At 45.4% G+C, this 18,202-nt stretch overlaps 1 protein-coding gene across 1 annotated transcript in view; it reads left to right on the top strand.

Moving 5' to 3' along the window:
- Positions 1–18,202, top strand: part of snx29 (sorting nexin 29) — a 119,507-nt gene that overhangs the window by 19,806 nt on the left and 81,499 nt on the right. Inside the window, exon 14 of the mRNA XM_070990465.1 lies at positions 9,116–9,201. Within this exon, the coding sequence (XP_070846566.1) occupies positions 9,116–9,201 (86 nt within the window). The remainder of the gene's footprint in view (positions 1–9,115; positions 9,202–18,202) is intronic.

Genomic DNA, 18,202 nt, shown 5'->3' with positions numbered 1-18,202 from the left:
AGCTGTCGAGTTTGTAGGCTGAGGTAGTGTGAAAAAGTTCCAGATAGCAGATCCTTTCGCTCGCTTTATTTTGAAAACAATGCGGCCCACGGTGTGTGCGCTTCAGCATTGCGTGTTGCTTGCGCATGACGCCATTCACAGTGCCTATAGCATAGCGTTAGACTGAATAGATCGGCCCCTATGTATCGGCCCCATTGTCACGATACTGGAGCTAGAATTTTTTTCAATATCGGGACCGATACTGATACCAATATCGGATCGGTGCATCCCTTATCAGACGGTCAGGGGTTCGATCCCCGGCTCCTCCAGTCTGCATGTCGAAGTGTGTTGAAGGCAAACTGGGGTATGAGGGTGTGGGTGTGTGTGTGTGTGTGTGTGTTTGATATAAAGCACTGTGAGTTGCTCCATAAATGCAGCCCATTTACCATTAGTCATCAGATATTAAAACTTATACGTCGTCAGCTCTCAGCAGCAGATCGTCATCACTGGAACGACTACAGTCAGTGGCTGTTATTTGTGTGAATGCCGATTCAGCAGCATTCACACCATTTCTCCCTCTCGCTCATTGTTATTCCACTTATTCTCACTTTTTATTCTCCTCCCGTATGTTTTCGGTCAGCTGTTACTTCTGCCTACTCTCAGCTGCAGAAATCATTCAAAGGGCAGCGCGTTCATTAGGCTCCCTCTTTATGCTTCTTTTATTTTTCAAAATATTAGGCTCCAGAAATGCTTCTTGATACATTTCAGGAAATTCATACACATGCACAATACATATGATTAGATAATTCTGGTTTCAAGAAAGATCCACAGGGTGTCTTTAATTGCCTTCAACTGCAGTTGGACATCAGTCTGAAACATCTATGGCCTCACATCTCGGCATCTTCACAGCACCTTTAATTGAGTTTCTGCCCCTGCTAATGATAACGGACATTGAGCCATTAAAAAACTGTTGCTTTAAAAATAGATGTCCAAAACCACATTCAGAGCGAGACCCAAGTCTCGCTCTGAATGTCTAACCCTCAAACCGATTCCCTCAAGTATAGCGCACGCGCGCACACACACACGCTCAAACTCTCTCTCCCAACAACTATTTCTTGTCCCCCTTTTTAGACGTCAGTTGGCAGAGCAGAAAGCAGGCCTCTCACAGCAGAAAGATGGGAAGGCGGCCAGTCGAGTGGGCTCAGGCCAGGAAGTGGTAACTCGTCACTGCGAGAGGGGGCGGTTGGACAGGCGGACGCACACGCACACACACACGCACACACACAAAAGAAATGGGAGCAGATGCCTTTTTCTTAGCTGGCAGAGCGGCCGTCTTTTCTCCAGGCTGTCTGGTGCGGCTCATCTAAGTAATGGCAGAGAGAGCGGCTGTGAAGTTTGCCTAGTTTACTTGTTGGGAGTGTTTAGGCTCGCTGTTTTCTTTCTTTGGGAAGTCAATTATGTCACTCTGCCCAGGGGGCCTTTTTCCTTCAGTGCTGAAGTTTTAACAACCCAGCCCTGCACCCCATAGCCTTGTTGTGCCTGAGCGTGGATATGTGTGTGTGTGTGTTTCTACAGCTCTGGGCATTGAGCCTTTGGAAGTGTGACACAAGAGTTTACGCTTGAAGTTCTTTTTTTTTTTCCAGAGAGGCTGAGCAGTAAATTGCACTCGGGAGCATTACCCAGCGACTGCGCTGTCTGTCTCTGAAGGCGCCTTTGTACCTCTCATTTACTACTTCCAAACAAAACCAGACCGCACCTGAAGAACAGCCAATTTAGCAGTGTTTATTGCACATTAAGACGAGTGCCGAGCACCAGGATAATAAAGGAAGGGGTTGGGGGAATACAAGAGAGAGAGGAAAAAAAAAACAAAAACCCACCACCCCGGGGCTTCGACTCAGCTTAAGTAATTACTGCGTGTAGACGAAGTTTAAGCTTTCCTCTTGAGATACTTTTTTTTGCTTGTTCTTCAAGAGAAGATAGGATCGGGTGTCCTTCCTCTCTCTCTTTCTAATAATTTTTAATATGTTTTAGCTTTCAAATATGCAGGAGCAGCAACAGCTTATTCCCTCTAAAAGCTCAATACAATGCACAGGTTCCAGAAAGCACGGATGTGAAAATGACAATAAGAACAATGAATTAAATAAATAATGATAATAGGAACATCCATCCCTCCATCCATTTTCTATGCAGCTTATCCCTTTCGGGGTCGCGGGGGGGCTGGAGCCTATCTCGGCTGTCAATGGGCGAGAGGCGGGGTACACCCTGGACCGGTCGCCAGCCGATCGCAGGGCACATACACACAACCATTCACACTCACACTCACACCTAGGGGCAATTTAGGGTCACCAATCAACCTAATGAGCATGTTTTTGGTCTGTGGGAGGAAGCCGGAGTGCCTGGAGAGAACCCACGCATGCACGGGAAGAACATGCAAACTTCACACAGAAAGGCCCGACCCGGGAATTGAACCGGTGACCTTCTTGCTGTGAGGCATGCACACTACCTGCTGCTCCACCGTGCAACCCATAATAGAAACAATTACATTAAAAAATGCTTATAAAATGATCAAGCTTAAGGTGACTGCGGCTCACACTATGATGAAGGTGCAGCACCTTTTAAAGCGCTTGGCACACATGATTTGCCCATGTGACCAAAGGTTGCATGTATGGCTGCATAAGGAAGACAGCCGCTTTTCTCATACAAACCGCCGTGATGTGCGCGGAAACCCGAATCGGAGACAAATTGCGGCGCAGCACGGTACACCGAGTCGAACATTTTCAAAGACAGTGGGTTTGCATGCAAATGTAAAATATCACCATAATCAATTGCTGATAAACGCGCTGCTCCGATTCATTTCCTCGCACCAAAAGAAAAACAGCACCTCTCGCTGTAATAGAACCCCAAAATGAGGCTACAGCGAGTCTGCAGCTGGTAGAGGTAGTGTTTCCATATATTCAGTAACAGGCTGCCATCTGTTTTTCAGGACATATGTGTTTTTCTCAAATAGCATGCGGTTAGTCATATCTGATATCCATTTTGATGCAGCGGAGGAGCGAATCTGACTTTCAGGTTAACTTTCTGACTTTACATCGTGCCCTCAGTGACACAGCACCTGCAACACATGCTCCAGATTGCAGCTTTGTGGGTGGAGAACATGCTGTTCTGACATGGATCAGACCGTAGATCCTCGCCTATAGCGATGCCCACGTCAGATCTCCACCTCTCTCTTCATCGATGCAGGGGGTTTTTTTTGGACATTGATCCATCATTATTGAATATACTCTGCTAATAAATGGCTTCGAGCCTTTGTTTCTGTGAATCAACTTTTCCACCTTTATTTGTTCAGTGTTTGTTAGATAACTGTACTGCAACGTTGCTCAAGATATCTTATCCTTCTGTCATGTCGAAGCTTAAAAATGTTGTCTCTTTTAGGATGTTTTAAGTCACAAATCATTCCTCATTTTGAGAATTTTAAGGACCTTACACCAGGTGGACTTTAAATGGGTAATGGGTTTTACTAATAATAATTTTTGCTTTCCATTTATAAACAAAATACTTCTCACTGCTTCATCAAGGTCCTGTAATACAGTTTGTGACCAAGAGAGGGCAGAGTTTCACCAACGTCTGATTTGAAAATGTGAAATTAGGGAGTAGGATGCTAGATGTTTTTATCAAGAGTTTAAAAGATTTTTTTAATAGTCTCATACTTTATGGCCATCACTCTTTCACACAAAATATTTGCAATATCTTTCACCCTCAAACGCTCGCCGTTTCTCCATCTTTCACCGTTTCCTTTATTTGCACACAGTTACCGTTTCTTTCTCTCTGTCTCGAAGGCACACAGCCTTATCGTCTCGTGCACAAACACTGTCTTTCACATTGAAGAAGATGAGATGACTTCAACAGTTTTATTGGCCAGCGTAGTTAATAGGCTTATCCTCTGAGCAGACATTCATACTAACAATATTTCTGGGTCAGACTATTGCCCTTAATGAGAAAGTGGCTTGTGGCTGGCCTCATATCAGCTGGACCAAGGATGCAGTTTTCACAACAGAGATGCCGAGCAAGGACTTCACTTTCAACGCGCTCATTTAAAACTTCACTGTCCCTTAAGGCAAAGAAGACACTCTGAGTTTCAGACGAGTTTCACACACTCCACATTTCCAGCGAGCTAACGTTGACGAGGAGCAAAGCCTCAAACAACTTAATGGAACATTTTTCAGACGGAAAGCATCAACAGAGACGCAAACCTGCAGCTTCTTGCTACAGTTTTCAGGTTGAGAAATTTGTACGTTGTTGACGCTCCCAGGAGCTTTTTAGTCTGTTTTGGTTGGCATCCTTCATTCATATTGTGTCCCGTGGGTCAGTTTGTAATGATAGACTTGCCACAGGTGTAGATGGGCCCTTGGTCGATTTTTCGTTTTCAACCTGAGGGCCCGGGCTGTCCAAGGGCTCGTGAGATAAAATACAACAAAAAGATAACAAAAAGATGATGAGCAAGACAGGAAGGAAGAAGAAAAAACATTTCACCTCTACAAAAGTATGTTTTAGCCATGCTAGCTCTTGCACCACCATGAAGTCTGTCCAGTTAAAACACGTGCGTGCGAATGAATGACAGACACAGAGAATGCCTGACGATGTCGAGGTGTGTGTGCTGGGGAGCTTTCTTGTTAGCACTGAGCAGGTTTATTTGCACGTGGGGGGAAAAACAAGAAATTCTGTGCTTGATTTAGCACGTGGCTGCCTGACGTGCTGTACGACCTGAGGGAAGCAGCTCAAACGCAGACAGGACACAGAGGCCGTGTTTCACACCTCCGGGTCATGTTTTATCAGTCTCCTCTGAAATTGGATTTGAAAACGTACCGTGCAGTTGAGGCTGTTGTTGGAGCGATGCTCCCTCATATTTCCAACCCAGTTTCCCTCAAGACTGCTTATATTGTCGGTGCATGTTATAAGGTCGGTGTGATCTACACCTGTGTCAGGATTTTGTCTGGAGTGTGTCTGTTTCCATCACCTGATATGAAAATGTAGAGGATTTTGTCTCTTGGTTATTATACTGGTATGTCTTTTGATACCAGAGGTGCACTAGGAACATGCATACTGAATATATTTCTCCAGTATAAATTGTACATTCTGCTGAAGTTTGTGGAAATGCAGGTAAAATGTTATCTGATGACCAAAGATCAAATTGTGAACCATGTGTATAAACATGCACTTAGAATCAGTACTTAAAGCTCCAACACATTAATAACAAGCTGGGCTGATATGCTTTATTACTGTTTAGCCTTTTAGCGGCTAATGAGGCTACAGCTCATCCAATATATTGCACGAGGTGACATTTTTCTTGTTTAAACATTCATTTTGTTTTTCACATCAAGCGGCGTCTTTTTCTCTTAAATGATGCAAAATGAAGCAAATTACATCAGCAGCAAACATTTCAATTGTATGAGTGGGTGATCAATAATTCAGCAGAATGTGTTCATTATCGGGCCGTTGTAACCTGAAAAGGAAATCTATTTCAAGCACTGGCGCAACACTTCAAGTATTGTTTGTTCGGAGGATCGTTTGTTCACAGCAATGAAAGTCTGCTGCCGATAAATGATTCTCTGAACAAAGAAGACTGAGCAAACAGTGTTCTTGAATAACTGAAGAGCTTTTGGGAATTTGTTTCCATTGACAGCATCTTAAATTGTGGTGTGCCATTAGAAATAAATTCTGTAGGTACATAATGGATTGCAAGCATTTAAAAAAACCCGGCCTAATGGGGCAGGTTACAAAGAACGGTTGATCCCAGGTAGCAGCGATGCCACTGATGGCACAGCTTTTACTCAGTCCTCAGCACCTGTGGAGGTTTGTGAACACCTGTTCCAGCGTTTGAGCCCGAAGGAAAAGCACTGTGTTGTAAAAGTAGCATTACACAAACAAAAGCAGTGTTAAAAGCAGTAATGTGGTGATTGGAAATTGTCCTTTTTTGTAGCCGCATTTTGACAAATCCCAGCTGAAAAGCACAGACGTTGTGCTTTCCTGTTATATTGACAAGATGGCTGCTGTGAAGGAGGTCTATGTGTGTCTTTCTATATCTATATATCTATATCTATATCTATATCTATATCTATATCTATATCTATATCTATATCTATCTATATATATATAGTGAGAGAGACATCTATCTATCTATCTATCTATCTATCTATCTATCTATCTATCTATCTATCTATCTATCTATCTATCTATCTATCTATCTATCTATCTATCTATCTATCTATCTATCTACACACACAAGAAATTTGTTACTTACACATCCAGCATATTCAGAACAGCATGCATTTAGTGTTGTGTTTCTGTACACCAGGTGAATGGAAGTCTAATATTTTGTCTCCTTTTTGCTCTGTATTTGGTCTCCGCCAACTCCTGAGGGAAACATCTGGCCCTTTAGCTGCTAAATGCTAACTTTTTCCTGCTGTTTGGTGGCGGCAGTGTAACTGGATTGGGTGGTTATCCACCCAGTCAGGCTGCTTTTTATTGGATTGGATTTGTTTTCTGGTGGCTGGTGATTATGTTGTCTATTCCCCTAATTATTGGTGTGTATTCCACTGATTCTGTGCCTCTTCCTCTGTAAAGATTGAGATTGACAGGACACTAAATTCAATAGACAAAAGCTCAAATTACATTTAAGTTTATTACACTTCCTTTTTCAAATGTAATTTGAAACTCTGAATTGTATCTGCAGAGTTAAGTGATAACGCTAATGAGTGATAACTCTCTATGAGTGATGCCTTAATGAAACAGTGTCATCTGTGTGTCTCTGTGAGTCTAAAATGAACACACAACACACCAGAGCTGACGTAATCAAGGTATGAAGCTTGCTAAAAGTACTTTTTTTTTTTTTTTACCTGAAGTCAAGTATCACTGCCAGTTCACTCACATTTTGCCAAATGCTGTGATCTGCTGGTGCAACAACAGACACAAGACTCATTCTCAGTAAAATGAGATGCATCTGAATGACTGCATATCTCCCCGAGCCGGTACACGAGCGCATACACTTTGAGCAAGCGGTGTGTATCCGCTATAATTTAATCAGCCTGGAACAGAGTCTGGGCTGCGGGTGGTTGTGATAACAACGATGTGGACGGCTCCTCGGAGAGCTCGTCATGTGGATTCAGGAGGTCTCCCGGCAGGCGCCTCTTTTGTTGTGGGGAATGAGGGCTGATAAGCAGGGCACCAAAAATCACCCGTGGAGAATGAGGGGTGGGGGGACGGCGGCGGAGCAAGACAAAGGCTGTTAAATTTAACCGCCAAGGGCATAAAGCCACACTCCAACTCTGATTGATTTCCGCCCCAAAGTCGATGGTGTTCAACCGGTTACGGCTTGTAAGGAGGCTGCTTCTGCCGCTCACTTCTTTATCAGTGTGTCTGCGTCCTCATCCGTGGTCAAACACACACACACACACACACACACACACACACACACACACACACACACACACACACACACACACACACACACACCACCCTTGCTCTAAGCAGTGCTAATGTAGGACTGTAGCTTAACTGGGCCATAGATCTGACGTCCTTCATGCCTGTCATAAAACTGCATCTTCTACCCAGACTGTGTCTCTGATGTGGCCTGTACTGAACGCTGAAATTTTGCTCTCACTTGCTAAACGCAGGTCAGAGCACACACCACTGCCTTTAATTGATAACGCAAAGTTCACCACAGGCTTGGACACAAGTGACGCAGTCTACAGTCTCGAGGCTTTGCTTGGAAATACAATCATTGGTTTTATAGATAAATAACTACTGTGACATGCTTTTCTGCATAAGTCATATCAAAACTGATCACAAGTCCTTGGTTTAAATGAGGCCCCTGGCTCCCAGCATGCCTCTCTAGAGCCAGAGTATGGCTTGTCCGTTCAGGGCCGCTTTAGAAACATGGTGCCGCAACATGGTGGACTCTATGGAAGAGGACTATACAACAATGAAAACATACTCAAGAAAAGACATTCTTTTTCTGCCAGTGGATCCAGTGGATCACTGGTGCTTTGATAGGACCTAAAGAGTCTAGCTCAAATGAAAAAGAACAGCCCCGACCCAGAAGTATGTGGACAGTAGTGTCCGCCATATCACGCCCTTGCACTGGATCTGATTCTCAACATTCATGTGATTAAAAATCCACCGTTAACACCTTCCTTTACTTGCTCACCAACCATCAATAGTCAGTTAACAGTCAATTTTGAACTGAAGCTGGGATTCTGATTATCCTAGACGATGTGGGGTCACCAGCAGACGTTTGTGTGATGCTTTATTGTGAGACGTTCATTTTTCTTTGGTCTCTGTTTTAAACCTGCCTCTGGACAGGAGGTGAATCAACCAATCAGCTTGCTTTGCATGCCGGTCCACGTAACGCCTTGTTGAGATAACTCCAGTTTCAAATCTAACAACCCAAGCTGCATGCTGTATGTGCCGGGGATCGAACCAGCGACCTTTCAGTTGGCCAGCCTGCCTGCCTTTAGGCCATCCTGCCTTCAGTGCATGAAAGTGCCTGTCCAAATATGGTCCACCTACGCAGCTGGTTTTCGTAATCATATCCTCAGTTCATCTTATCATAGTGCACCTCTACCTGGAATTTTTGGCTTTTGCACAGAAAAACTGATTACAGTCTAACCATCAATCTTCATATTAATATCAGGCGCTCTCTGAGGCACCCGTTAGTGGCATGACTGTGGTTGTGCTCGGTGACGGTTGAACTGCGAGTCAAGTCGCATCTCTTTAAATATATCTGTGTCTGACCACCTGGGTTAGATTTCAGATGTTTTTATTTTCATCCTTCCTCAGGTGACAGGATGTCACAACAAGTTTCACACCGTCTCCCTCCACCGCATGCTGTCATAAAGCAGAGTAAACAACTTCCTGTTACCGGCTCGGTGCAGCTCCCAACGTCACTGGACAGAAAATGTACCCTCTGTCACTTTGTGCATGGTAGCATCTTTACGGTGACAACCGCAGCCGGCAGATGAGTGTTCTTCTCTAAATGCACAAGTCTGAAATGCCTGCATGCGGTGAATTGCAGTCACGGCCTCCTTAGCGTTAGTGTTCTGTGGCTATAAGATGTGCGTTTGTGTGTCTGTTTGTGCAGGGAGAATGAGGTCCTGAAGGTCCAGTTGAAGAAGTATGTGGGGGCGGTACAGATGCTGAAGAGAGAGGGGAGCCAGGGCAATGACGGTAAACAACACACAAACACACACACACACACGCACGCACACACTGCATCATTATATCCTGAAATTAGATTTCATATCTGTGTCCCAGTCCATCTATTTTGCTCTCGAACTGAAACGCTCACAGATGCACACACAGAAAAATAAGGTCATCAGTTTCCTCCACATCCCAGATCGGTTCTGATGCGTTTCTCAGGGGCTCAGATGTCTGACGTCCAGTTTTTATGGTGTGAAGCTGTCAAATAGTGAGCGAGCCTCACTCTCGGCCTCTCTGACTTGCCCTTTTTTGGTTTTTGGGTAGATCTGATAACTTTGACTTTGTTACCCCGCTGCTGGGGGATGTAAGCGCTGCTCTGTGTAAAGACGGGCGAGATAAGCCCCTGCTGTATCAAAGGCAAATAAAATGGACATGGCAGATTATAGAGGGCCACATAATGGCTAATTGCATTTTGGGGGATAGAAGGGAGAGCAGTAATCTGTGACGCCCCGAAGGGTTTATGTGTTTGTTTGTAGGTTTTGGTGGGACGCAGAGGTAAAGAGATGTGTAGAACTTTGCAATATCAACTTTTAAAGAGAGCAAACTAACAACTATTTGATGCTGTGAGTCGTTTAGTTTTGATAATGCAACATAAATCCAGCCCAGATTTTGGTGATTGTGTCCTTATTTATTTGTTCATGCATATAGGCAGAAGAACAAAATTAGTTTATTACAACATTCTGTCTGATAAGAACATGGCAGCACTGATAATTGCTGGTTTTAAAAACTGAAGTTGTCTGCGTTTATATCCCAGTTATCATGGTCAACAGACAGAGATACATAGGAATAGATGACATTCTTCTGTATTCCTTTTTTGCTTATATTTTTGGACACTTTGTGTGTTTTAATATGTCCTTATATGATGGTTTTATTATACTGTCCTGCACTATGAACTCAAGTTCCTATAAAGTTAAGTCAAGCCAACATCAAGAGTAAATACATTACTTGTTACTTTACTGTTGGAACTCAGCCCAGCTCAGTCAAAGGATCCTTGAAACACCTCCAAAGCCTCCACGCCAACATATCACGTGTTCTCTCTTTAACACTTGCAGAAATAGACAATGAGAGATTGCGATTGAAGCAGCCAGCCTACGGTTTGGAGGTATTTACTGACCATCACCAGCGTTCTGGTCTTCTTGTGTGTCCCTTTCACACTCACACAGACTGCGGTGACACCGTTCATCTGCACAGGGGTGAAAACATCAAACTTCAAGTACACACGTGTCTCATTTTTTTGAGTTGAGAAAGTCAAACAGCGTAAGGTGCGTCGATAACGCTCACTTTTTAACCAAGCATAGACCCCGCGCAACCTCGGCCCGCAAATGGCGTCATGCTTAAAACATCACAGCGGTTTCACATTTCATCCCGCTGGTTCCCGGCAATTACTGCGCTCAGCCTGTCAAGCAGAGGCGCCCGGCCCGCTGACGCCGGAGTGGTGTGGTGAAGATGAGCACAAACGATGGGAGATGATTGGAGGGAGCGGCAGTGATTCCCTCGCATATGAACAGGCACTTATTACCAGGAAATAGCCATCACCGAGCGGCATCTTGACAAACCTGGTTTGTCTCCAAGCCTCTGTTCTTCCTTTGGGCTGTGGCTCTCCTCTGCTTTTTGCCCTTCTTGTTTTAGCGCCACTCGTTCTCCTTCTCGCACATGTTGACTTTTCACTCTCCCGTCGTTTATACCCTTTCCCTCTCCTTTCCCACCTCTCATTCATCCGTGGTGTCTTTCCCGCTCCCTCCATCCTCGCTCCCCTCATCCCGACAGGCGTAGTAATTCCCTCTCCACAGCGACGTCTAAATGATTTCATCCTCCCTCGCCTCTGTCTTCTCCTGCTAATGATGTGCCTCATTCCATCCTGCTTTGATGTTGACTACCACACTCTGCTGGTATGTGTGTGTGTTGAGAGTAGAGCGGGATGTTTGAGCAATTTAGGGGAGCAAAAATTGGGGGGGAGAAAAGAAGACGAGGATGAATTGGTGCACAAGCGCCCCTTTTTCATGTGCTGTCAGCATGCTTCCCCGTGATCAGCGCGCTGCCTTTTTGAAACCCCTCCTGTCTAATGATTGCGCTGCAGACGTGATCTCTCGAACGCTCCTCAGGCGCTGTCAGCCCCACTGACATCCCACAAAAGACGGCACTCCTTTCTACTGTTTCAGAAGCGATAGTTATTCTTTCCTGCGTGATGCCGCGTCTGTTGGGGGGTGTCCCCTCTCTGCTTACACTTGCATATGAGAGAATGGTATGTTTGTGCTCCTGTCTGTTCTTCACGTGAATGCAAATTGTGCGTCACATGCATGAATACAATATGAAAAGCTGCAAATGGCGCCATAGCTGATGACAGGACGTGCGTGTGCTTCACATGTCACATTAGCGGAGCCCCAATTTGTGCAACGTCGAGGTGAGTTGCACATTTAAGTGCTCAAGATAGGTGTGTGTGTGCGTGCGCATATGCATGTGCGTCTGTCATTAAAAGATGCCATTAGTCAAACCCCGGAGGACTTGTAGTATAACAGTGACAGTCATGTTTACTGTAAGGCAGAGTTAGATGAAGAGAGAGAGAGCACTGAGCAGCACATGTAGAATCATCACACACACACTAACCCAGTTTCACACAGATCCCCCGGCTCTCGAAGAACCTGGAAGGTTTGCGCGAACATAGGAAGTTTTTTTTTTCCACGTGAATCGTGGCCTTGAAAGAGCATAGTTTTCTAAATGTCCTCTGAAGTCCTCTGAAGACCCACAGACTTTATTATAATGGTTAGCTCGTTTGTTTGCGCAACACTCCAAAATTTATTCTTTCAACCAGATGCTGTGTGATTGCACCCAGTTTCATCATTTTGCCCCCGACTCGCCACATCTTTCTGTGTTTGGTACCCGATCCAAATCAGACCTGTGGAAAACCAATCCAGTATAAGAAGCATAGATTCCCAATACCCAAACAAAAGAGTCCAGTGAGACTGGATAGACCTGTTCCAACGTCGCTCCAGCACCCAGATGACTTCATTTCCAGTGATGTAAAGCAGAGGCTGGCTCTGGATGTTCTGCGTCACGGTTTGCGTGGTGGCAGTCCGTCGTCTTGACTGATGCGAGCGTGTGAGGAACAGTGAGAGTTAAGCAGTAGAGTGCTTTTGTTTGAAGCCGGTGATAGAAGATCAGGATTGCCAGCGTGAAAAAACATTTGTTTTCTCAGAGAAGCTGCGCTGTCTTGTCCTCAGTGGAAGCTCGCCGTCTCTCAGGAGATAATGTTTCAAGACGTTTCGTTCTCCCGGGAGGAGCTTTAGTGGCTGGCTGCTTGACCGGTTGCTGTTTGGCTGACCGCTTCACCCGGGGGATTGATTCCCAGAGGGGGTTAGTCACTGAACCTGGGGGAAACGAGTCTCACCTCGTCCCCCAGGGATGGCTGATTGCTGCACGTGATCTGCTGAAATTGGCCTGCTGTGCTGTATAGAAAAGAGACTCGGGGTAGAGATCAGGAGTTATTAACCTGTCAAGTGCTGGCTGGGCACGCCAAGGACACTCGAGGAGATCGATAAGGGGTCAGAGGGCAGATAGTCTGGCGAGATGGAATACCCTCTCTTCCAGTGGAGAGCTCTGTGATCGTTCCATTTCCTCTCATTTTATCTGCGCAGTCCATTATTCCTTTGCATTAGTGCTGTTGTTTGTGCAAACATGAGAGGTAGCGACCTTAAGGTATCAAGGAAAAATGGGAACGGGAGGATTCTCTTTTTCGTTTCAACCGTCCTTAACCCCCTCCTCCTCCTCCTCCTCCTCCTCCTCCTCCTCCTCCTCCTCCTCCTCCTCCTCCTCCTCCTCTTTTGTTTTTTTTAAATGACCTTTCTTTTTTTCCTTCAGCCACCTCAAATGCTTACAGATCCATTCCCACTAGAGGCAGATTTTTTTTCAAAGATTATAGGCCTTGTGTAGGATCTATATTTTCAGTTTTCCCAGTTTTTATGATTTATGCTTAAATAACGCCTCCTGTTTGTTTTTCCCCCTCTCAGATGTGTTTTCTCGCCGGCCAGACCTGCACTTTGATTCATTCTGCTTTTCGCCTGTCACTGACTACGTGTCTAATTCTCCCATAAATAAACCCGCCGCGGACAGCAGCTTATTCATCTCCAATAAGGAAATGGATTACATGGCCATTTAAAACCCAATAAGCCTCCCTTGCTGTGCCCTGGTCTCTCCTGCTTCCCCCGACAGCCAGTGGTCTAATGAGTGAATGAGAGGCATTTGTCAGCGCCTGTCTGCCCTAATAGGAGTGTGTAACTTATTCATTACACACATAGATCTGCGTTTATTGTCCCTCTGCCTGCTCCGCTTTGCCCTTGTCGGGCCTCGGGGAGGTCAGGCATCCTGTTGTGAGGTGAGGTGTCAGCTGTGTTTGTGTGTGTGTTTGTCGGCCTTGTGCCTCCATTAAAGCGTGAAGGTGTGTTCGCATGTTAATAAAAACTTGGATTGTGGGTAATTATCTTGTTTTCTGGGGCTGACCTGCTTTTGTTAAACCAACAATAGGGTGGCGTGGTGTTATTAAGAAGGTGGATTTTCATTACTTGTTAACTAGTGAGTCGCTGAGTGCGTTTGGGGGTTAATGTGAGAAAGGCGGCGGCGTGAGGGGGGTCGTTACGAGGCAAATTTGCATATGTGTGCACGTTCATATACTGTATTAGGGTTAATTATCTTTTTGTGGGTTAGTCCCACGTCCCTTTGAGCGAGTGCAGGTGAGGCTCGGTGTGTATGGTCGTGTGTGCGGAGCCGAAATTAAACTGTGCATTAGCGGCTGGAGGTGGGTATGAAACTTGTAACTGGTGTGTAAGTGGTTTATGTTGGAAAGTTATTTACATCCCAGTAGGCCGACTGTAAAAGAGCAAATGATGAGTCATTCTCTATGTGAATTGAGATTAATTGTGCCCACACATTTAGCCTCAGATCACAAGAAGAGAAAGCGGGCAGCAGCTCACATTGTTCAGCCTCTCAGGGCCTAATCCAACAGATTGGGTGTGTTTACCAGCTCCGAGGTGTGAGGGACTTTCATTTATTCAGCAGAGGGTGGTCTGTTTGTGTGTGTATATATATGACAATTAATTCCGCTCACACTGTTTATTTACCTGGCACAGGACAGGTGATATATCGCATATTGTTTGTCACAGGTGGGGCCAGGTGGTCGCCGCCCGGTTCCACGTACGTGAGGATTTATGCACCTGCGCCGTCTTATGTCGCAGGCGTTACCATGTGGCCGCAGCAGGGGTGCGTGACAGATTTCATCACCTGGACGGATCGGCGTTAATGAACGTTTTAATCAGCTCGCTGAACGCCAGAGCCTGCTGGGTGTCATCACGTCCGCCTTTCCCGGAGATAAATATGGAAAAGCACGGCCGAGTAGGGAAAGAAGCACCCCAGCAGGGCCGTCGATACCCATCTGATGCATCTTTTGGCAACTCGTTTGACTCGCTGCCGTTTTATCATAATATTTGATCATGCAAACTTTGCGATGTTTGGCTTTATCCACTGTCAGCTGTTCAGAAAAGACACAAATTAAGAATATAGACAAACATGTGTTTCATATAATATGTATTGATGCTCTCTGAGGGTTGAGATGTGTCCGTGTTTATGAATCAAGAGCTCGCAGCAAAAACTGTGTCCTAGCAGGTAGAGCTGAAGTCTGAAATCAGTGGATCGTGATCGTGAGCTACTTCAACAGCTCATTTAGTTAAAATGGCAGCTTTTTTTAAAGTAATGGCCCAGCTGAGATCATATAATTGCAGTCCACCACAAGTAGACAAAAGGTGAGTGTGAAAGGGTTTTTTTTTTAAAAAACTTTTAGGTCCATTTGTGGGTTTTTTTCATCAAAGTTTTCATCCAGATCTCTGTCACACTCAGTGTGGAGTCAAGCTGGTCGCCATATAAAAGTGTGGCACGTTGGTCACATGATAACCGGAGTGTTGGTTGCCTCCTCTGTGTTCCTCCAGCTGTCCACCGCCTCCTGGCCTTCAGTCCCCTCTGAGTCGATGTCGTTGAATTGAATCTAATTCTGCACAGTTCAGCTTCTTCTATCGAGGAAGAAGCTGAACTGAAGAAGCAGCTGTGCGAGGTGGGAAAAGGGGGAGAAACGCAACGCATGTTTTTTCCCAGAAGCCCGCAGTTGAAGACTGATTGTCCTCCTCATTGCCAGCATTTGAATGAAAACCCATGAGCTGCACCTTCGCACGTAACTGTCAGATCCTCGAGGAATTGCCAGAGAATCTGTCACCGTCTCACTTTGCAAGTCCAAATGGCTTTATAAATCCATTTGCTGTGTTGAAAGCCCCCTTGAATATAAACTAATAGCCCAAACAGGTGAATCTAAGTGACAGCTAAGATCTCTTACTTGTTTCAACTATCAAATCATCTTCAAAAGGGATCAGAGAAGAGCTTACCGAGGTACAGGGGGATTTTCGAGCTTTCAGGCGACTGAGGCATTGTGTGCGAAATTTGAGAGCAACTCAATTTAAGGAGGACGGCTCTCATATTTGTGCTCATTCAATCCTCTCGAAGCTTTGTAATGGAGTGAGGTGTCTGTCTCTGAGACTGGATTAGGCAGAGAGAGAGGGGGAGAGAGAGCGCGGCTCTGAGTCTGAAGAGCGAGGAGACAGAGGGAGCCCTCGGGTGATGCATCTGGAGATTCACCTCCTCTCTTTCCTCGGGGTGTTTTCTGAATTCACACACACACAGACACAGACACACACACACACCGACACACACCCCTCCAGGCCATTGCTGTACCTGGTGCTCAAAGTCTCTGGGAGCCGTCTCTCGCCGCACAGGTTTGCATGTGCGTGAGACTTGGTGTGTTTCGTGAGAATGCACCGCTTGTAAACTAGTGTAACATGTCTTCTTACACCTCCCCCTCCTCCTCCTCCTCCCCCTCTGCCTCCCACCTCTGTCTTGGGAGTGATTACATCTGGTCCCAGCTCGCCTGCCGGCCTCTCAGCCAGCGGGGGGATCTGGTGCTGTATTAGCAGAGGCCCTGCTAGCCACTCATTTGCTGCTGATGATAACACAGCACAGACTTAATTTTGGCCCGGGCGGAGCGAGGGGCTGAACGAGCTAGAGAGCAGATGTCGTGGACAGAGGGGGCGACACGATGGCTGATGTCACAGCGACTGTTGTTTGACTTTGACACACGTGTTTGCTGCAGCGACACAGAGCTGTGACGGGCGGGTGCGTGCATCACGAAGAGCAGACGAAGAGTTTGAGTGAGTTGTTTAAATGGGATGTTTTAATTACAACAGCAGCTGTGCATCCAACACCTGTGGTGGTCCACACCTCCTCTCACAGTTGTCGCAGTGCCCTCTGGGTAGGAGGTGGAGGCTTACAAGCTTACTTTAGTGGCAGTGATGTCACCGGCTTCGGTTGGTCCGAGAGGGATATTAATCAGAGCTGATGGGGGCTCTGCGACAGCCAGCCGACACCCACACAGAGCTGATAATGAAATTGTAGGAGCGTCTGTCTCTGTTGTCCTTTCCCCTGCCAGGGTTGTCTCATCATGCCAGTAAACATTTTGGTCGGACATGAGCATTTAAGGTATGTACAGGAAAGTTGTTTCCCGCCTTGTGTTTTCGGTGAGGTGGAAAACATCAGAACCAGCCAAACATCTTCAGACGCACTGCTATGATTCTCTCTCTGCTCTGATTAGTTACCACAAAGTGAACGCACAATGTGATCAGTCATTCACTCTGTCAGTTTGACAGATCGTCACACATCTCGTCTCATGATCAATTTAAGTCCCGGATGGCTGTCAAAACACTTGCCTCACTTATTAGATATTCAGCCTTTTTTGTAATACAGTCCATCTTCTCCTTTTCCCTAAAAGTCAATGTTATACTTCAGAAATTTCCTCTGATATTAGCAGAAGAATCACACATAAGCTCATGTTTTCTGTTGTCAGTGTTTGTAGATATGAGGAAAAAACGATGAACACATTAATAACTCAAGACTCGCTCTGTTTAAGGGTCAGATTGTAAGCAGCAAGCCAACATGCTCATTACACCAACATGCTGATGTTTAGCAGGTATGTTTACAATGTTAGTTTAGCACGTTAGCATGCTAATACATTTGCACCAAAGTGCTGGACAAAACTTCAACTTAACCCGATGATGATTACATTTTAAGGTTCATCCTGTGGTGAACATATCTGCGCCATATTTTGTGGCAAGCCATTCGTCAAGCCATTGACAAGCCATTTTCTGTTCCTAATTTCTCTATTCTTTAGAGATCAGCAACCCCTGCAAATTCAAAGGGAGGCAAACGTGCAGTGACGTAGATGGATTGGTGTAATGGCAGGAACAAGGGAGAATAACACAGGTTTGCAAAGGAATATCTCAACAATCCTCCTGCTCTTATCCGGTGTCATTTTCACTGAGGACACACTTATGAGCTTCTGGACTTTGATCAGTGAGATTACAGGCAGACGGTACGAGGACGGCAAAAGTCAAACCCACAATGGCGTGAAAAGGTAGTGCAACCGGAGCAGGTTCATGTAGGAACGCTACTGGCAGAGCGCGAAGAACAAGACAGAAAGTTAGAGCCACAACGAGGCAGACAGTCCAATTTATTCTGCTCACCAGTGTTCCTCCAATAATAATAATGATAATAATAATAATAAATTTTGTTTAGAGTGCCTTTCAAGGAACCCAACGATGCATCAGCAACACAAAAAGAATCATTCCTCTTGTCTACTTTCAGATTGAGTCTCCAAACATGTGGGAGTAATCTGTTTTGAGTGATATGTCTCGGCTTGATTATGAGTTTTATTTTTCTTTTCTGGAGCACTGCTGGGATTTGGATATGAATATTTAGAGTCTTACACAGATAACTATCCACGCTCGTTTGGAGCCTTTTCATTTCAAACCCCATGGAGCCTTTGAGAAGCCGCCGCAACCCTCTCCTGAATAAGTGCCACCAGCAAACCAGCAAATCTCTATCT

This window comes from Chaetodon trifascialis, chromosome 21 (assembly GCF_039877785.1).
Source record: "Chaetodon trifascialis isolate fChaTrf1 chromosome 21, fChaTrf1.hap1, whole genome shotgun sequence".
Classification (NCBI taxonomy): Eukaryota; Metazoa; Chordata; class Actinopteri; order Chaetodontiformes; family Chaetodontidae; genus Chaetodon; species Chaetodon trifascialis.
The sequence above is the reverse complement of the archived record's forward strand: the minus strand, read 5'-3'. Positions and strand labels throughout refer to the sequence as shown.